Source organism: Acomys russatus, chromosome 5 (genome assembly GCF_903995435.1).
Source record: "Acomys russatus chromosome 5, mAcoRus1.1, whole genome shotgun sequence".
NCBI classification, from domain to species: Eukaryota; Metazoa; Chordata; class Mammalia; order Rodentia; family Muridae; genus Acomys; species Acomys russatus.
The window spans coordinates 47556433-47578669 of NC_067141.1; the positions used below are offsets into that span (position 1 = coordinate 47556433).

Sequence of the window (22237 nt, forward strand, 5' to 3'; positions counted from 1 at the left end):
TAAAAGTTCCCCAGTTATTGTACAGTACACAATACAAATTGCCCACAAACTAGTATTTAGCTCCTGCCAATCTTCAGAGGACATGGTATACTAAAAGATTTAGCGTTTCTCACAAAATCACATCAGGAAATACGTATTTACAAAATCAAATACATTATACAAAAAACCATCACATGTTATTCGGTAAAGATGTTTTTAAATAATTAAAAAGTTTATTCAACTGTAGTCCAAAAACTGGAAAAGAACATTACATTATCTCACACGTACAATCTCTACAAAAGTTGCTTACCTCATTTACATAATATATTCAGTCGATTGTAAAATAAATGCTCAAATATCTCCTAGTGTTACTATGTTTGTGTGCTTGTGGGACTGAATAATGTAATCTGCCACTTACTAAGTGAAATTTAAATGATGGCACTTAAAAAAAAATACAGTATTAAAAAAAAAAAAAAAAAAAAAAAAAAACCACAATGAAAGAAGTTTTACCTAGAAGGTACGAAAGCCCTGAGTGATAGTGGAGCTACTGATTGGTAAGCGCTACAATTAAACCTAATTAAAAGTTTTCCACCTCAGGCACAATTCCCAAGTGTTCTCAAGGCACTCGCTTACGTTTCTGGAACCAACTCATTGGTGGCCACCATAGGTCCAAATCGACGATGGAGATGAGCAGAGAAAAGAATTTGCTTTGGTACGAAAGACGCTTTTTAAACGAATACAATTTAAGACCTTCCTTATTGGGTCATATAAAATTGTGTATGGTAGGCTAAAACAAGGCAATCATTTGTTCAGAAATGCTAATTTATTCAAGGAAAATTTACTCCGTCAAAAGTCAATCAGAGTTTTATTTTGCTTCCCTCCCCAGAATCAAACTTCTCACAGGGATCTGCTGCTGTCGTCATTGAGCTACATAAGTGATTCTTACCAAATAGTTCATTCCTCAGGGCTTCCAATGCCAACGTCATACTTTATTGAAAAGAAAAAGAAAAGACCAAAGGAAAGAGGGGGTAAAGATTCAAATATCAGAACCAAATAGAAGAGACAAAACATTTCTTTTAAAAAGATGTATCACCAATCCCTTTAAACAAAAGGAGAATCAATCCTAGGCAGTCACTTTGTAAGTGGCTTTTACTATTTAAGTAAAATTGGTAAACTAAACTCAGGTCTACTGGCACATAAAATCACTAGCAGCAATGGGCAAGGCATGCAAACTGAGAAGCATTTACAGTAAATCATCATGAAGATTCAAAAGAAGAGAGCTAAAGTAAAACCCTTTGAGTATTGCATGTTAACACATGAGTAATTTGCATGGTCTGATTTCCTCAACTGCCTAAAAAGCAACGTACGGACACTTGCACTCTGCTATGGATGTCGGCAGACATCGGAATAGATTACGCTCCTGTTTGCGCCCAGTGAGGGCATCATGAGCACACATGCGGACAACACTGCTCCAAGTTCTGTCACACAGGGGAGGACCAGATCAACTGTCCAGAAAGTCCCTTAAAGAAACCAGCAATGTTGTAAGCAGAATTACATTTACAGATAGTGGAAGCAGTTGTCACAGCATCTCCTGGCAGAAGAGCTTAAAGCAAGTGAGTGCTTTGACCACCACTCTGTATTTCTATGTCTTATGACAAAGTATTAATGTTTTGGAGCATAGATTAAAATTATGCCCTGTAGGAATTTGCACACAACATTTTATGATAGATGAAACTCCAAAGAGCCTAAGTACTTCAGAGTTCAGCTGTGTTCAGTGGAACTCATTCCCTCCTAAGGCTTCGCTGACACTTGTACTTTCTAAAGCTAAATAAACGAGATCTTTTGTTTGGGGAATAAAGAAGAAATATAACCTTTTGTTTTATCATACCCATTAAAGGCAATCGGGTACCTCCAGTGTGCAGAAATCAGTTACAACACAGGCCTGCATGGGCCTATGCATGCGTCCTCCTTTTCTAGAGAGTCATGTGATGCTAGAAAAGTTAATTTTGTCTTCTGTAAACAGTACACTTACTTAGATGGCAGTGAATATTTGGGAATAAATATATCCAGCCCTCTTGAAGGAAAATTAAGAGTTGTATATAAAATGCAAGCGTCCGACATGGAGACACTTTCTCTTCTGACCCTCCCCCCCTTAAAAAACAGCGTAATTAGACATTTGGATATAGAGGCTATTTTACCTTTTAAACGTCTAAATAAATGATCTGAAAGGCTTTCATCCCCCATTGTATACCTTACAATGCTCAAAGGGTTAATACAAGGCATTACAGCAAAGGGCTTTCCTAATACTAGAATTAAGCACTGAATTAATGCTTCAATCCCAGTCTTTTAAAATCACCAGACTCGCAGAAATACTAGGGTTCTGTTAATGGTTTGTTCTACCATGTACATGGAGGGTGCTTTGATCCAGTCACAGCCCGATGTTCAGCAACACTGCATGCCAGCCCTCCTCCCCAAACTCTGAGGTGATCCACAAAAGATCAAAAGAGTTCTGATTTTAGTTTCTGGATGGTTGTGATTTGCTCAAAAGAATTTGGGGAGGGGAGGTTGTGACAAAGTCAATCTGCTGTACATAACCACTGCCTTACCTCGTGTCCAAACATGAGCAGTCACAGTTTTGACTTCCTACTGTGTCCATGCAATGAGGACCACCACAGTGACACGTTTGTTTTCTTTTTACACGGATATTTCAAGCACAGCATTATTTTAGGTATTTCAAACAATAATATTAATAATGTTAATGACTTTTCAAAGACTGAAAATGCATTTAGCACTTCTAGAGAGTGTGTCCATGTAAAAAAGGCCCACGGTGGTAGCATGGAAGCTGTGCTCACTCCTTCCTGATTGACGTCTGCAGCATTCTGCAAGAATGTGTTCATTTTTGCTTGTCTTCTACAAATCAAAGGCAGATAATGTCGCACACTACTAACTTTAGGTATGCAGTGAGAAAACCATTTGTGCATTTGACTTCTGTCCTTAAAGTACACCATCTAAAGAGAGGTGCATGAACCGTGCTATACAGTACAAGAAAAACCACAAAAAGGAACACAGATTTCTGAAAAGGCAGTAAGACTCATATCGTCATTCCAGACATGATTTGGATACAGATCCTGATGTTATTAGTAACTTGGTATCCAAAGGGGGGAAGGAAGAACTGGGCCCTGTGTTCCCAGGAGGGTTCACTCATTCCGCCCATTGTTTACGGTTTTGGAAGCTTAAATCTTTTGGGCTATGATTCTTAGAGTATTTGCCGATAGAAAACTACACTTATGATACTGAGTTGTATTACATCGAAGTATCTCTTCTGAAAAGTACCAATAACTCATGCGCCTCCCTTCCTTTTTCCTCACCAGGAGTGTAGCACTTGGCTCATGTACATGATTACAATGTCAAAAAATACCAGCAAGTCCTTAAAAGGAGTACTGTGTCAAAAATCTACTATGAGAATGTTAGTGGCTGATATTATTTAGAAAAGCCAGTTTCAATAAATGGAAAAGTGGAAACAAAATGTTAAATGACTAAATAAAGTGATTGTTCTAATTTATGCCTGCATGTAAATTGCTGTTTTTGTTTTCTAATATATTTCACAATTCAAATCCAAAATTGACATGTGTGCAATGTACTGCAAATTACTACAAGTGTCACAAGCCATAGGTGGTTTTGTGTTTTAGTTAGAACTATTTACTCTGGTGTAAGATGATTAATGTTCCTGAATATTTCTAAAATATTTCAGAATACTTTAGAGTCAATTTCAACTATAATAATATTAATTTCTACTCTGTCCTAATTTAGAACAAACCAAGAACAACTGGAAGAAATGTTGAATTCTGGAGGGCCACTCAGTCCCTCACTCTCATGAATCTACATCTGTCCATTGTTAGTAGATTCCTCTCATGATACAAATATTTCCAACATTAACTTAAATGAAAAAAATGATACAAATACATTAAAAATCAACCAGTAAACACAGTGAAAACAGTAAATACATTTGGTCCAATACAGACACGATGCCATCTGGAGATGACAGGAGACAGGAAACTGAAAGACCCCAGGAGGGAGAGTCAAGATGAAGAGAGATAGTTTATGATTCTCATTTTATGTGTAAACATTTTCTAACTCACAATGAAGCAGATCCATGGTCTTTTGTAGCTTATGATGGATTGTGCAGGGGAGGGGGTTGCAAATTCATTGCCTTTGGGGATCTTCAGTACTGAAGTGATGCTTGGATGCCAGTGAAGACTCAAGTGTGAGTAAGTTGCTCAATACAAAATCTGAATCCATCAAAAATTATCTTTAAGACATTTACTTAAGAAATGCTGTTGATTTTCAGAAGTTTGAGACAATCAGGCAATAACAGTTTCAATAGATGGTGTTTCCTGATAAACCATTAGTACTTTCAACTTTCCAGATTGGTGCAGCCTCTTTTCCTCAACCACACCCTTCTTCCAAGCCACCTGGAAAGATGAAGGCTTTGGTTTAATACAGGCCTCAGTAGTGATCTATATATCATTTTGTGCTTTCCTTGCCTTTTTTGGCTTTATTGATTTAGTTCTTTATTGACTTTTACTCATTTAATTTTATAATAACTTAACCAAAAGTATGTATTCTATTTTTGTTGTTGTTATGGACAGTTTTGAGTGCTTAAAAGAACTTTGCCTTGTCATGAAAAGTAAAACGGGAAGAGCCTGTGCTCTTTAGGATCGCACCTTCTGACTGTAGCAGGCTCCTGCTCCATGTGTGTGCATGCATGCGTGCGTGCGTGAGTGTGTGTGTGCGCGAACGTGCGAGTGAGTACACAGAGACACCCAGACACCCAGACAGACATTTAGACTGAAAAGATGCACTTCAATCAGTCCCTGCTTATTCTGTTAGCTTCCTAGAACTGTAACTGTGTGTGTGTGTGTGTGTGTGTGTGTGTGTGTGCGCGCGCACGAATGAATACACAGAGACACCCAGACACCCAGACAGACATTTAGACTGAAAAGATGCACTTCAGTCAGTCCCTGCTTATTCTGTCAGCTTCCTAGAACTGCAACTAGACAAGAATGGCCCACAACATATGATCTTCATGTAACATGTTTGTATGAAAACTAGCCTGGTAGTCCACACCCTCAGCAATCTGATTTGTAATCAAGTGATATTCAGCTCCAAGGATACAACATAGACAAGTCCACTCACAGTCACTCAGAGAGGAACTGATGCTTCTCTCTTTGTCTTCCTTCATTTCCCCCTAAAATCCCCTTGAAGAACATGTGGCCTGTCCTTACTTCAGGAATCTGAGCATGACAGGCACACTTTACCAAATGGATTGAAGAGTTATTCACACGAACAAAATAAACCTTACTAAACCTTAGCTCAGTTCTGTTTTTAAGGCACCATGTAATAGCCGAGGTACGATGATCCCTGATGTACATTCTTCAATGGCAATGGTCCATCCAGCCACCTAGCCAAATCCTACAGAATCGGGGTCAGCAACAGTGAGGTGTGCCAGTCACACTGCCTTCAGGTTCTGTGTAAAATTTAAATCCGTGTACTTTAGAAACCAGGAAATAACAAGATGCAGGTCGCTACATTCCTTGCATTCTATACATTTTCTTTTATAATAGCAGCATGTTGAACTACTATTAGAAAAAAGACCTGGAATAAAAGAAAGTCATCCAAATGGAATGGTTTCCTGTATGTCCAGCTCAGTATAAGTAGCATGTACACTTAAAAAAAAAAAAAGTCAAGTCATTTTTTTTCAGCTTCAGCATCTAACTATAACAGCCCACTTGACAGCAGAATGCATCTGTGTAGTGGTCCCAATACAGAATCAGTAGTCTTTAAACAGAGGGATTGGTACGCAAATAATAGTTAAAAGTCAATGTCTAACGGAAGCTTGCATTGTTAGCGTGGTTTAATAATTATGTACACAAATTATGTACATATTAGCATAATCTCTTGCAATTCTGTCATTTATCCTGAACTGATAAATGCACAGCTCATTTTATTTTCAGAGAAAAATAGATGACTTCCCAACCCTCTACCACTATAATAAAAACGCTCTGTATTCTTTTCGTACTCCAAAATGTTATCAAAATAGTGTCTTATGGTTCTGTCCAATGAAAAGCACCTTTCAGAAGCAAATTTGATGCATCTGCTGCCAAATGGGCATGCCTCCAGTGTAAATCAAAGAAATTCATTTCTTTTGATATTTCACAGAAGTGCATCTAATTAAAAAACTTACACATAAAATCATACACCAAGACTAACATTCAACAATAAAATATTTTAAGCTACAAAATGTAAATTACTTTTTAATTATGAGAAAACAAAAACAATGACATTAAATGTTGTAAAAATCCTTCTTGACACCTGAAACTAAGGAGAGGGGGGAAAGAAACTCTTATTATTAAAAGGCAAATAATTTGTGTTAAAAAAAAAAAAAAGACCTGGAAAAATACATACACCCATTCCATTTCACAACTCCAAAATGGTGACGTTCAGCACAGATAGACTTTTGACAACAGTCAACCTTCAGGCTTGTTAAAATTTCAGCTTAAGCCCAGTATCAATGGGGTTGAACTAAGCTGGAAGAATCTGCTTTCCTGCCGTCAGACTGCGGTGTAGGTGTTGCCTGTGGCGCTGCACTGCCTGATCGTCTGTGTGCTTGAGGCAATGTGCTCGCTGTGGAGAGGGTTCAGGAGGCTGGGCTGCACACTACCCTCCAGCACCGGCTGCATGCAGCCTACTGCGAACGCCTGGCTCAGCTCCGTTTTCTCTCTTTTGGCCTGAGGCTCTGAAGAATCATCCAGGTCTTCATCCATCTCACTCTCGACTTCACTGCCTTCATCTGCACAAACAAATACCAGCAAAGGACAAATGGGAAACAGCCATCAGTGCATGCTTCAGAACCACCCCAGTGTACCAGGTCCTCTTGTGGGATTTTATAACCATCAGTGCCATAGTGAGACATTCACAGTTCTTTTCAGATGTTTGGAATTTTATATACAATTTCTGTACTAAATAATGGCATAATACTGGTCTTGGGGTTAGGGACACACACAAAAATGTAGACCTACTAGGTTTTTTTCTATGCTGACATAAGGTAGATGAGGCCTGTGCTGTCCCATAGTGTGAGTACTGCACCATGACTTGTGATCCAACTACAGTGGAACCATTTCTCAGCAGACAGTAAACAGCAAATTGAATAAATTCTTAATTCGTATGCTAAGAAAAAGCTAAATAATGAAGTGTTAATGTGATACGTAAAGAACCGCACAAAGGACTTTTTTTCCTGGCAGTGTTAATACGGTAAATACTTGCAATTCATTCCTGGAAATTAAACACATAAAACATTTAGTTTTACTCCCAAATTTTATTACACTTGATATAACTGATTTTGTGGGAAACCCCACAATGCCTTTGTGCTGCATTTGTAGCCTGAGTAAGCCCGAAGGCTGGGGGCAAACAGAGCCAGCTGCACCTCATCAACAAGGTGATGGCAGGCTACATGCTCCGTGTTCCACTCTCCAAACAGGAAAGCCATCAATACCATAGAAAAAGCAGTAGCAGGAGAAGAAATCCCCCTGTGAGCAGGACCTGGCCTGGAAGATTGGAAGGTCCCTTTATCCATCTCACCGCAGATAGAAATAATCCTGAGAAAACAGTCTGAACAAACTCAAGCGTTCGAGATCTGTCTGACTTGGGTCTGTCATCTCTGAGTGGCAGGGATTCTTCAGCTGGGCAACAAAGCAATCTCTAAAGCAACAGCTGTGCCCAGTTCCTCAGGACAACCACTGCAAGTCTATAGACATGTGTGTTCCTGTACAAAGCTACAGTGAGGTACTCTTAGGGTTGACCAAATTCTTTGATTCTAGAAGGCTGGAGATAAGTGAACATCCATTTATTTTTCTGAGGATGATCACTGCAATTCTTCAGGGTGTACTTTTGAAGCAATAACATATTGGGGGAGTCTAAGGTTTCAATTTTTCTGTTCTGGAACTAAAATGGAAATTAAGCCAAACATAGTAATAACAGCCACTTGTTAGATGTCACAAGACCGATGATACAAATAAGGCTGTCTAGCAAAATGCTTCCCGCTCATCAGACACAGCAGGGGCACACTGGGAACCCAGGAGCAGCACACTTGGGAAACAGTGCTGTGTCTCTTTGCAGACCCTTAAGCCCTTCAGCTGGCTTCAGTCTCTCCAGGGGCTCTGGCTAGAAGGTGTGACTGTAGCTCTCCCTAGAAAAGCCAGTAACTGTAACAACTGCCCAAGTCCCAAGTAAGAAGGTGTATGTTCTGTGGTGTCGGTTTATTGCAAGACATGCTATGACTTAAAACTGCATTGTCGTTTTCATCAGAGCTCTTCTTAGAAACCTGGATAGGAGTTATGTACTCTAGCCTCATTGAACTCACCTTCGACCCCCCTGTCCTTTTCACTAGGTTATACTGACCACTATGTTCTTCAGGAGTGCATGTCCTGTATACACCGCAGCACACACTAGGCTCACAGCGCCAGCACTGAAATCTACCTTTCCTTCCCAACTGAAGCACTACTGATCCTGGTTCCACCATGACCATCACTGCCACCTCTGAGTTTTTTCTCCATTGAAAAGTTAACTGACCCCAAAGTGAGGTAAGGGATCTTTTCCTGCCTTGACTAAAAACCTCTGGTCCAGTTTTAGAATTTCTCTCCAGGAGTTTAGCCATAGCAAGGTCAATAACTTGCTATTTGTGTGGAACTTCTGTCAAGAAGTATGGAACTGCACTTAGATTCAACGCTCTGTATTCGATACATGTCACACAAAGAAGATTTGAGGATGGAGCAAACAAACAGCAACAGCGTGAGGGACCCCAAGGCCAGCTGCTGCTTTCACACAGGCCTTGCTTGCTATGTCCAGAGGACCAGAGTGTCACATAGTTATGCTGCTTCCTCTCACAGGATCTCAGTCAGAAAGCCCTTAGAAGTGTTCAGCTCTTACCTTTATCCAGATTTCCGGGAGACACAGCATTTAAATCACCAAACTGCAAAATAACAGGCATTTGTGTAATAGTTACTACTTGACAGAATAAAATAATATTCTAACAGTCTGTGGTAAAAACACCACTCTATGACTTTTTAAAAGTATGAACTGGTGACCATTTTGATCTCTAACTACAGAGGTCACACAATTTTCCAATCAAATGTGTCAAATTTGACGTTTAAAATATGTTGCAATTGAGCTATCTTCACCTCTTTGAGAAAGGATAACAAATTTCTTTGGCTTCCACGCTATGCTTTACTTTTATTTCAATTCGGCAATGAAGAAATGGGCCGACCTGACCTGGGGATGATTGATGTGGTGAAGAAAATGTGGAAAAGCCCCAGTCTAGCAGCACGCGTTAGCTTCTCTCCCCATGCTCTTCCAGGGAGCCCAGCTAGGCCCTCACTATTGCTGGACCATGGGCTAGAAGTTGTGGGGACTCTCTCATCAGTGAGAGCGATAAGTACAAGGGGCGCTCCAGAGATGGAATGTTCTTTAGCCCACATTTTAAAGTTTGAGCCTTCTCTAAGTCAATTGATGCTTTTGTTTACCAAATTGAGAGAACCACTTATATAAAAAAGGAAGGGCACTCACTACAAGCAATGCAAGACAGCTCTCAGCATCATAGAACAATTAATAGCCATGGGCATAGATGTTCCTTTCTACTCAGGTTCAATAGCTTGATGATAATTTTAATGGCAAGAAAGTACATTTTGAGTCTCTCAGGGCGATCAAAGATAGATACACTAAATAAAAAACTGACTAGCGGAGGGAGATACAAAGCTAATCCAAAAGAAGTGAAGTGAAACGCAAAAACATCTGCTTTTAGAAAAGATTCAACAGTATTTTTTTCAAAGTAGTTATTAGAAATTCAGATTTCTCAACAGACTTAAAAACGATGAGACAGAAATTCTACTTACATTCAGAAGTTTGCTTATAAAGAGTTCCATGATAGGAGTATATTTTTCATCTACAAGGTATGTCTATAAAGTAATAAAACTGATCTTATTTTGCAAACATGCACATATTGTTTCTTTTTCTACCTAAACAAACATTATGTTCCACAGTAGCTACCTTAGGGGCGTATACATCCAAGGTCAGGGTTCTGGAATAGTCCTCACTGACAGTCACTTTCAGAGTGAGTTTATGCATCATTCCACACAGTTCATGCTGCCCTCTCACTGGCAATTGTGACCCCATAATTTTAGTCACTACACTTGTTCTTGGATGTTCTTATTTGCTTATAAAAAAAAAAGTTCCATATTCAAATCAGATTCATCTTCACCACAGTTTGGGATATTTATAATAATATATCCTTTTACACCTTCTGGATTTTAGCATTACAAAAGAAGATTAAGGGGAGAGATCCCACTCCATTGTTAAGCTACTGTTGGCAGCTTTACTGAAATAAGGGCGTAGCCTTTCCAGGTGACTGTGTCTAAGGGAAGGGACTGCTGGGCACGTCACTCTCACTCTACTTGTTGCAGCTGCTAGCCCACTACTTCACAGTTGTGTTTCTCTGGGCAACAAAATCATAGCTACTGAACTGTCATTTTGAAGAAGATCCTGAGCACATGGTCCAGAACCCTATGTACGTTTGAATAAAATTCACAGTATAAGCACTATGCAAAGTTTTCAATCACAGACTATAAAACAAGCAACAGCTATTCAAATGGATTGCTCCTCCACCTCAGGTCTTCAACATTTAGTACCACAAACAAAGAATCTTCACAAGTGAAGATCATTATGTTATTTCTGACTGACAGCACATTTGCATTTCAATTTAATAATTCTTAGGTTCGAGTTCTTAAAGCACCAGGAGTTATGACTCTAAGCGCATCTCTGCTTATAAAAAGCTGAGAACAGGTTGATCCCTCATCTGAATGCTTGGGAACAAGAGTGTTTCAGACTTTTTCCAATGTTAGAATATTTGCAAACATATAATTATATCTCTTATGGGTAGGATCTAAATATAAACATAAGATTCATTTGTTTTATATCCAGTTTATATGTCTAGTCTGATGGCAATTTTAAATAATATTTTTAATGTACCTGAGTTTTGACATCATACAAAGCCAGATGTGGTTGAAGTGGCTCTCAAAACCATCAGATTTTGAAATATTTTTAATTTTTGGATTAAAGTGGTTCAAATTATATTGCAGTTGTTAATGGAAAAAAATCTTTAAGAGTCATTTGTTACTACATACAAAGGTTTTTCTTAGAAAGTTTATTCTTAACTTGAATGTGTTTGACTATACATAATGCTGAAAATAAAACCCAAGCACCTAAAAACCACTGATTGTTCCTGTCATTAGAAAAATAGCATTCACATCCTCAGCGTGCTTCCCATGATGCTTTGCACTGGACAACACATGAACAGCAGCCAATGGGATTAATGACAAAGTTCCATACACACAGCAAATGAACACAGTACATGTGAAATCAAAGAACCCAATGATGAAGAGGAGGTATTTAAAAGCCTATGGAGAGAGTTTTGTGTGCATTTTACGTGTGAGGAATATATATATGCATATGTATATATGAAATAGTAGGGGAATTTCAACCCTACAGTTAGGCTGGGTAGGAATCAGAGTCAGTTCATCTGTTCGGTTTCTTTTTCCATAAATATTTAATGAGCACTTACCACATTCTGAACACTGACCCAACCAGTCCCAGTCAGATCAATTTGGAAAATACTCATTTTCCTGGAAGCAGTTATAAGAAGTTGTTTGTGGTATGAAGCTGGATAGGCTAGCAGGAAAGTGAGGCACCCCAAGAGACCTTAGGGAAGATTCAGAAGCACGGGGTCAAAGACAAGAAAGGAAAATCAATTGTACAGGTTTAAGATCCAAACGGTGGATCAAAGAAGCAGTAGAAAGGAGATGAAGGATGGAAATCAGGCAGACGACAGGGACCTGCATTAGGCCAGCACAAATAAGATACGGAAGAGAAAGAAGCAGCATACGATGTGAATGGAAATGAGCTAGGGGGGCTCTTGAGAAAGCCCAGGGTTCTGTAAAGCCCTAGTTCTGGAAGTTAACGCAGCTTCTTTTGTAGCTTTCCTGCTATAGAAGGATCTGGAGCAGAGAGGAGCTACTATTCATTGACGTGACATCATGTAATAAGTGTGTATTCATGGTCCAGGACACAGTGTGCTTCCTTCCAAATAGGTGTGGCCTCCGGGCCACTTTCTCAATATGCTTCCTTGAAGAAGGCTCCCCCCAAAGCCCATCTAAAGAACCTCATTACCTTCGTGCTCCCAGTAACTGTACCATCACCTGTTTCACTCAGCTTTCTGCAGGTACCTGCAGGGCTGATGTTTGCTCATATGTGTTTTTCTAACTATAACACTGGTGCCCAGCATGAGGACTTTGTCCCGTCACCAACACATTCCAAACCTTAGTGTAGTACCTGAAACACACAGTGAAGAGTAAACAAATGCTTACCAAATATATGAACTTATTCCTTCATTTCAGCCCCATAAAACAAACAAAACATAGAATATGCCAAGGCAGAGGAACCAGATTTCAGCCTGTAGCTATGGAAAACTGAGCTGATTCAACTAGCATCACGTAATGAATATGTGATGTTACATTTAAGGTCAGGCACTTTCGTCTTGAGGTTATGAGGGAGAAGCAGAGATTTTGGAGGTGGGGTCACTGAGAAGGATGTGGAAATTTCAGATTTTAGTAAGGAAGCACTCTTGTAGAAAATGCATGGTATTCAGTGCACATAGAAATTAAAATTTCGTCAACCAGATGAACAGGAAACACTGTAAAGTCAGAACCAGCATGAATTAATCACAGACAAGACATGGTATGGATGACAGAAAGATTTGCTCTGCTGATTTTGACAGGAAAGACTTCTTGTCTGAGACACCACTTCCTGTAACCAGAGACCCCCACACTGGACTGCCCCAGAGATACAGAAGCCCAAGAGGACAAAACACAGTGCGGCCTGTGGCAGTCTGTCAGACTGTGAGTTCACAGTGATACAGGCAATGGCGATGATGTGTGAGTGGGAAGGTGCACAGCATGGCCAGGGCACCTCTTCAGTAGGTCTCCAAGAGGCCTAGACTATGAATGAGCCTGATGGAGGCCAAGGAGGTGAGAGGCAGTTCTTTCTAGCATGCAGAGGCTTCATGTGCCTAACACATTTATTAGGATCATGGGGGCAAAAACTGTCAGTGTGATGCAAGGAAGTCAGTCTGGAAAACAAATGTTAAAACATGGCCTCGAAGATCAGAACACCTTTAAATTCCTCACCCAACTGAAGGCCTAGAGAGTAACATTAAAGCCATAGGGTAAGGGATAGGACAGCCTGGGTTGTTGTTGTTGTTGTTGTTGTTGTTGTGTTGTGTTGTTCTGCACCATCCCATGGTTCCATGACATTTACACTGTACAGAGGATACAGTCAGATGCCCAGCTGCTGGCATGTGAAAGGAGTGAAGGTCATGTGTATGGCAGGGCCACCATCAGGGCTAGCACACTGTCAGAAGCATTCCTACCAACCTCAATCACCAGCAGCTGGTAGACCATAGCGTGATGAAAGCCTCAGCTACAGAAGCCTATACCTCTACAAGTGTCAGCAAACACAGGGGTAGTCTATACAGACTCAGAACGAAGAGCATGCTGGTCTTGTGGTGCAGGCCAGTGCTGACCTTATGGTGCAGGCCAGTGCTGACCTTACGGTGCAGGCCAGTGCTGGCCTTATGGTGATGGCCAGTGCTGGCCTTATGGTGATGGCCAGTGCTGGCCTTATGGTGACGGCCAGTGCTGGTAGTAGCTGCAACTTCACATGTGTGTGAATAAACATGTGTGTGTGTATTAGTAGTTACTGCTGACCAAGATCCTTAAGTTCTAATAGGCACCAAAAGCATATTAATGATAAAGCACCCTCTCTCTGCCTCTCTCTCATTTGATTTGTTGTTGTTATTGGTTTTTTTTAAAAAGTCCTGGCTGTCCTGCCACTCATTACTTAGAGCAGGGTGGTCTACCTACCTCACCTAAATGAGTTCTAGGATTAAAGGCATCTAACTATAAGAACCTCTTAACATGGTTTCTACTTGCTCATTGGAACAAGATATTTTTGTCCTTTTTGTTCATTTTAAGAGAGGATCTCATGTAGCCCAGGCTAGCCTTGAACTCACCAATTATCTGAAGTTGGCCTTGAAAACTGCCTGCCACCTGACTCCACACCATCCCTAGTGCTGAGACTATAGGCATGTACTACCATGTCACTTTGTCAATTAGTTTACAGAAAGTCCGTACAGAATCCTCTCCTTACTGCTGTCATTCTATAAGCACTTGTAAAACATTTTGATCATTCCTATTTAACACTGAATTCAAGCCTAGCGTTGGCTGACTAGACTAATTATATTGACGCTCTTCCCTAACACTGGCATTTTCTTTCTAATTGACTTATTTTTCCCATTCTATTTTGTTGGTTGTATTTTCTAAATCACTGAATTAATTTGCCTCTGATTATCACTTTGGCTACATACCAAAGAATGCCGCTGGATTCTTTGTAACTCTATGGATTATTTGATTCAGTATTCAGAGGCCGTGGGCTATTTTTCTGTTACAATGCAGTATTATTAACGCCTGCATTATGCTTTGGTATCGTTTCTGTTTATTTCATAATCTGAGTTCACCTATGTTGACCCAAAAAGTGATGGTGTAATTATGCAAATTATTGCTTGAGATTATAAGTACATAATCAATTAAAAATCTAACTCTTAACAAAAGGCAATCAAATATAATCTTGGGCAATATATACAATTTCAATATTTATAAACTTATGCAAAAGGGAGAGCAATGGAACTAAGATTAAGCACCTTCTACATGTCTGTCTGCCTCTCTAGCTATCCTAGCCACCTTCTAACGTCAGCAACCGAGCATCTGGCTGCTGGGCTCTGACAGTGCAGATCTCACAGCTTCCCAGAGTGGTGCTAACACAAGTGAGCATTCCAAGGTCTTTGTTATTGCAGCTGGTGATGTGGCTTTGTACAAATGAAAATGTCAGGAGGAAAAGGCTGTGTCCTACTCCTTGCTGTATGACTCCACCTCCAACTCACCTGATTTATCCCTCACAAGAGTCCTATAACTAAGACTCAAGCAAGAATAAACATAACTTTTAAACTATGCAATTTAAACTAAAGTGGTGAGTACAGCAGGACAAGAAAACACAGGCTATAGACAAGCTCGACTGGATTTAAATCACAATTCTGACACTGTAAGCTATGTGACTCCAGTCCAATTATATTCTTTAAGCTTCTGGTTTCCTTGTCTATTAATTAGGGTTATCATCAAGATTAAATATATGCAATTTATCAAAAGCTCTAGAACAGACTGTCTTCATACTCGGTTGCCCAAGACTATGGGTAGAACCCTAGAATTTCATTCCATAACCATTAGAGGATGACCTCAAAATGCATGCCTTAGGCTGGAGAGATGGCTCAGAGGTTAAGAGCATCTTCTACTTTTCCAGAGGTCCTGAGTTCAATTCCCAGCAACCATATGATGGCTCATAGCCATCTATGAGATCTGGTGTCCTATTCTGGTATGTAGATATACATGTAGGCAGAACACTGTATATGTAATAAATAAATAAATCATTAAACAAACAAACAAAAAAACAAAAAACCCAAAAGAAACAAAAATGCATGCCTCTCACCTGGAAGGGGGCTGTAGGAACCCTAGCCTAGGCTTTGGTTTCCAGCTATACATTTTGTGAAGGGTTGGGCTGGAAGTAATGGTTTTACAGAATGAAGATCTTTATGGTATAAAAACAAACACATGAGATGGGCTGGCCTGCACATGGTCAAGGTGCACACATGCAGTGTTGGTGGGAAGGAGGAGATCATGCAACTGGAAGTGATGAGCGGCTCAGATGAGTTTTGGCCAATTGCTTCTCCTTCCACCCAAAGGAGTGAGTAAAGGCATAAAGTGCTTTAAAGCTCCTGTTCAGAAATAGATTATAACTTCCTGAGTCAACCATAAGCTTTTCAGTGTCCTATTATTGGCCTGAATTTTGGAACATTCTGGATTTTATAAGTCATATAAAGCTCAGCAATGGTCGATGTTTTATGTTTTGTTAGCTAAGGCTAAGGTTAGGCAATGCAACTATTTCAGATGCTTCTGACAGAGGAGAGGTGTGTCTCCTTGAGCTTTAAGATGAGGAGAGGTGTGTCTCCTTGAGCTTTAAGATGAGGAGAGGTGTGTCTCCTTGAGCTTTAAGATGAGGAGAGGTGTGTCTCCTTGAGTTTTAAGATGAGGAGAGGTGTGTCTCCTTCAGTTTTAAGATGAAGAGGGGTGTGTCTCCTTGAGCTTTAAGATGAGGAGAGGTGTGTCTCCTTGAGCTTTAAGATGAGGAGAGGTGTGTCTCCTTGAGCTTTAAGATGAGGAGAGGTGTGTCTCCTTGAGCTTTAAGATGTTCTGGGCATTATTTTCCTTACATAGCTACCAAATGAGAACCATTTTTGCAGTTAGCATTGGTACAGGCTTTCACAGCTGGTGGCGGGGGGGTGGGGACTTACAACTTTAATTTCTAACTTTACTATGCAGGGAATACTGATGCTTACATGAAAAAGCATAGGGCTCCTTGTTTGCTTTCTCCTATGTATGTACCTTCCTATGTATTTTCTAAGAGTTGTCACTGAAACTGACAAAAACAAAACAAAACCATCCAAGATTTCTGCTTGTGTGCTCCATACAATGGCCATGTCCATTCTATCACTGTTGATGGCTCTGCTCTATGGGACACCACGATGTCCTGGCAGTGTGCATATACGTCCACACAGCAGCATATTTAAGGTGCCTCTTTAACTGTTTAGTCTCTCTGTTCCCTGAGGATATAACAGTATACATGGCTTCACACTGTTCCAAAGTCTCTGAAAACAGTCAGCAGACAGCATGCAGGTAGTAGAGTGTAAAGCAGTACAGGCCACAGCTGCTTTGCAAGGAGAGTAGTTTCAAACATAGGAATGTTCACTGGCATCACCAGGCCAAAGCCAGAGTAGGGAGCAGTCTCTATCCTGAGCCCACTTAAGGGTCCTGCCTTGTCTTTCCTTGGATTGTTCCCCCAAGGAGTCAGGTGGAGGTTTCTTTTTGGAGCTTGTTTCCCTCCTACAGTATACCATTCTACCACACTGCAGTTTTCTAGAATCTCAGAGCTCCCCATCCAGTGTCCCTGAGTTCCTTCCCAGGCCTGTGCAAATGTCTTCAGAGAGGCAGGTAGGGTGGGTTGGGGTGGGAGCGGGGCAGCCAATTCATTTGCAAGGTGCAGAAAACCCTGAACACTAGCCTAAGGCACCGGCAAACGATAGGTTGGAGAGGGTGAGTTAGAGGATGGGGGGGGGGTGCGGGGAGAGGCCTGCGGTATCTGTGTCTCTTTTCTGGAATGGACATCAGAAGAGACGGAACGATAAACGTGAGCCATCTGCCTTTAGTTATCAAGATACATCTGTTAAAAGTAGATGGATGGAACAGATTTTATTTATAGTTAGTTCAAAATGCCTGAAAAATTCAGACATATGATACCACTGGTCCTGCAAATGTTAGGCTGAACCTGGAGGAACACACTTTATGCAAATTAAATCTATGTTTAGAAGAGAAAGGACCCTGCTCTGGAACTGATTAGTTCCCACTGAGACCATGCCCAATACCTAGATGCCAGTAACAGCCTTAACTTGCTATAAGAGAGAAGGCGTGGAGTTTGATGATGACCAGCTGTTTTAGTTAGAGTCCTATTGCTGTGAAGAGACATCATGACCACAGCAACTCCTATAAAGGTACACACTTAATAGGGCCCATCTTGCAGGTCAGAGGTTTAGTCCACTGTCATCATGGTGGGAAGCATGGTGGCGTACAGGCAGACATGCTGCTGGGGTTGTGGCTGAGAGTGCTACCTCTGGATCAGCAGGCAGCAGGAAGAAAGAGTGACACTGAGCCTGGCTTGAGTATCTGAAACCTCAATACACACCCCCAGTGACACATTTATTCCAACAATGCTTAATCCTTACAAATAATGCCTCTCCCCATGAGCCTATGGGGGGCCATTTTCATTCAAACCACCACACAGGAGACATTGACACTTCACTCTTGGCCCACATTCCTGTTGAGGACCTCTTTCCTGACACTTTGATCACTGTATTTCAGTAAAACGGTGACATGAAGATAAGAGTAGTTTCCTTAAGAAAAGATCTTTCCTACTCTAAATCAGATAGACACCTGTAATATCAGCACTCAGAAGGCTGAGGCAGGAGGATTGCCATAAATTGGAGGCCAGCATGAGCTACAAAGCAAGTTCCTGTCACAAGACAGAAGCCACACAAAAACTTTTCTCACTTTGAACAAAGGCAGTTTACCTTGTCGGTGGGGTCAGCAACAAAGTGCAGGCCCAGGATAATGGAGTATGGTGAAGACGCCAGTAGGTGGCGCTGTCATGCTTAATCTGTGTCCAGGAATGTGAAAGGTAGCTTGGTCTTTGCTTTTTTAGGGTGGGGGGTGGGGGTCAGAGGCAGGTATCCAAGAAGCCACCAGTCCAAAAGTTCTCTAACCAAGGAAGGGACAGGAACTGTTGAAGTGGATCAGGTGCTGAGATGTCTCTCTGGGTCTACAGTGGCTATTTTAGCTGTTGAGGTGTTTTTAAGCAATCTTGAATTTATATTTTTGTCCTTTGCCCACTTTTAGCAATCTAAGTTCAAGTATGTAAACAAAAACCTAACACCTTGGAAGAAGGTACAGTTGGCCTGGGACTATATTTTCTTGAATAAAGAAATCTCATCTATGAACCATGAGAACCAACGAGAAGTCCTGTAAGTTGGCAATCTGTCCTTTCCATATTCTTCTCTATTTCCCTGAATGACTGTTTTTAGCACTTACTGTTGGACACTCTCTGTTCCTGCAGAGGAGGGGATAGAGAAGTTGTAGCTACTAGCCAGTGGGGAGGGACACTGAACATAGGAGACAGGCTAATGGCGGAAATCCCGAGGGGAGGGTTGGAGCTCTGGACTTGTGGTGCAAGCAAAATTAAGTCCTTCTCCCGTGCTGTAATAAACAAGCAATCTTCCCACATGTGAAAAGAAAACAGACTGACAAGCCTGGAGCAAGGCAGGAGGCAATGGAAGGGTTTTCAAGAGCCAACCTAGGAAGCTGGTGGATGGAGGTGTACAGGAAGTGCTCCTTCCATGGCTCCTCCAGGGCGTCATGGTCACCACTCACTTTCAGGTTGTCGGAACTTATGCTAATGTAAAAAGCAGACTTAGAGCTGAAACCGAACTATAAATCCTGAAGAAAAAAAAATTACATTTAGGTCTGGTGTGTGTGTGTGTGTGTATTAGGAAGGAGCTCAAAGGAATAATATGTTGTTTTCTGACACATTTGACTTTCCAGCTGGGGATTTCTTAAACTAATATTGCATTTAGTTTGCAATAGAATTGGAAGGAAGGAGCAGCAGGGTGACCAAAGAGACACCTGTGAAAACCCAAGAAGGAAGCCTTGAAAGAAAACGATGAAACTTTACATACTAGGCATTTGGTTTACATGGTATAAGAGAGAATGAGCATGCGCACATATTCATGTCCGGGGTGTTGCATGGTATTGATGCAAGGTTAGTAAGACGGGTCCTGTTTGGAAAATCTGTGCAAGCAGTTTACATGCTGATAGGCTTCTCTGTGGATCCCGAGCACTGGTCACTGGAGTGCGGCTGAAGCATTTTGCCCAGTTAGTTTTTAGCACTTGCCATTTCTGCCCGTGACTTTCCAGTCCTGTTGACCGTAGTGCTGAAAGCCGGTACTAATACATCTTTTGCAAGGTTTAGGGTAATAGTAAGTGTGAATGCAGATCTCTTGGCAAAATGACAGTATCTGGCTGCAATTAAAATGTTAGCAAGTGATGGTAAGCTTTATGACAAATACAACATTGTTTTGCACAAATATAATGTACATTTCATAAGTTACTGCTATACAGAGATAATTTGTTTTCCCCTGCAAGAACCTCAATTTGTAATAGAATTCCTGGTTTTACAATATGCTTTAAAGTAAGCTTGCTGACCATAGGCATATCTCCAGAGTCTGCTCACTGACTCTGACTGCCTTTGGGTGATGTTAGGTTAAGTGCCAGTGCCATGTGCATGGCTGAACTTCTACGAAAGGGAACCTGCCACCTGACTCTTACCAGGAGGCCTGGCCACTGAATTCTTACTATTCCTCTTCTGCTTGATGCCTTTTCCCTCTCTTTCATGCTCAATATATTAACTTTGATGAATCCTGGAACTATTTTCTCCAGATGGTACTACTATTTTTCATATTTATGTTTGGAACTGAACAATTAAAGAATCATTTTGTTTCTATGTTTATATTTCAAGTCAGAATTTTATTATCATAACCTAGATTATCCTTAAACTAGCAAATCTTTGCCTTGGCCTTGAAATGCCCATATTACAGGTGTATGGCACCATGCCTTGGCCATACTTTATATTTTTTTCTTTTGAAATATTGGCTACAGAGGTGGTTTAGAACTAATAATGTGTGAGTATAGTTATAATTAAAGACAAGTCAAATACAATGAATTTTAAGTATGTGCTATAAAATGTTTGCCATAGAGAAACATTTTATGAAGGAACCTGAATTGTATGCATTAAGTGACTATACATATACTCCACAAACTTCCAGATTCTAAATAGCAACAATTTTTAAAAGGGCTATTTTTTCTGCTCAATTTGCCCTGTCAGATAGCAGACAATACTTTACATTTTTTGGAATTTTCATTTACCAGGTTTAGCAGGTGTGTGACAGGTATAACTTCTTTATCTTATGCCCACTCATAAAATCTCACCACTGCCAGAAAGCCTATGGGCACACTTAAAACACTTACATAAACATGTGAAAATTACATGAATTCTGGCTGTAAGTAACCTCTGTTTTCTATCATGTAGACAAACCCAAAAACCAACCAACCAAACAAACAAACAAAAGGAAAAAGAAAAATAACTCTATAATTGCAAATGCTTCAAATGACATTGTAGGGATTACTAATGAGGTAGCAGACTGATGTTTCAGAGGAAACTTGCAGGGATGTGATGTGGCTTCTACCTGGAAGACTAGTATGTGGTGGCCTGCACTGAAACAACGGAAATGACAACATTATTGCTGAATATCAGTGCATTCAAACTAGTGTTTTTGATAGAAAACATGTTGGTCTCTAATGTGCTCAAGTAATGTAACATTAGTTTTAAGATTTATTTACTGAACTATTATTAGTGAAAAAGTACACTGATTGTTTTTAAGTGTTTTTTTTTTTTAAGTTTTCCTCCTTTTGCAGACCCAGTTAGTGACCTGAATCCTACCCGACCCCACCCCACCCAAGAAATCAATAATAAAGATAAAACAAATGGCAACCAAGCTACCCAGCATGGGACAGGTAATGAATGCAGCACTCCGGCATATGATGTCAGAGCATATTCCGCGCCTTCTTAGCAATGCGACCTTGGAAAAAATCACTAGATGGTTCTGCATCCAATGTGATCACAGCATATTGGGAGGGGGGGCCAGTTCCACCTGGACTCTTTGGCTTCTATGTGGCCACAGTTCTCACAAGCTGTGGGCTCTGGCAGTGTTAACCCTGCCTTGCTGCTTCTTGAGCCTCAGAAACCTGCCATGAACACTCACTGGCCACGATCCCCATCTCAGTTGTTTCATGTCACTTTTCATCAGGCCTCTGATGAGTGACACTATGCCTCCAATTTTTCTAACTTCTTAAAGTATTTTTTTCCTCATCTCATCATTATTTCCTCAGGAAAACCTCTTATGGCCTTCCCAGGTAAGAGTAACTGCCCCTTGCTTCAAGCACTTCTAATATTCTAACCTCCTTTTCATAGCACCAAGAATGTGTAGCTATGTAGTTACAGGCTGCTCAGTAAGTATGCACCTCCCATTGCAAGGCAGCTTCCCTGAAGATGGAATGAGAACCTATTTTGTTTACTGTCAAACCCAAATCATAGCAGAGTTGTTAAGTGAGTGAATCAACTAATATTAAGAGACAGAAAGGCTGCCTTTCAACACAGGGAGACATGGATTCTCCTAAATTCAGTTCTTTTGACTCAAAAGTTCTGTGTTATTTTCAGGCGTCATATCTTCACATATGCGAACTGTACACAGAACCCTGCAATTACTATTGTGTAAGCTTTAGAACTGTAAAAGTCCAGACCAAAGAGACTCAGATCATATAAC

The 22237-nt window shown here is 40.6% G+C and overlaps 1 protein-coding gene across 6 annotated transcripts in view; it reads right to left on the bottom strand.

Moving 5' to 3' along the window:
- Window positions 1-5036: 5036 nt before the first annotated feature.
- The window catches only part of Rfx3 (regulatory factor X3), a 263116-nt gene continuing 245915 nt past the window's right edge, over window positions 5037-22237 (bottom strand). For 5 of the 6 annotated variants that reach the window (XM_051146299.1, XM_051146298.1, XM_051146296.1 and 2 more), the window contains 2 exons: window positions 8965-9007; window positions 5037-6829 (listed from right to left, as the gene is read on the bottom strand). In XM_051146299.1, coding sequence (XP_051002256.1) covers window positions 6591-6829; window positions 8965-9007 — 282 coding nt within the window. In that variant the 3' untranslated portion in view covers window positions 5037-6590. Of the gene's footprint in view, window positions 6830-8964; window positions 9008-9926; window positions 9990-22237 lie in introns of all 6 variants that reach the window. The other variant, XM_051146300.1, reaches the window with a different exon arrangement.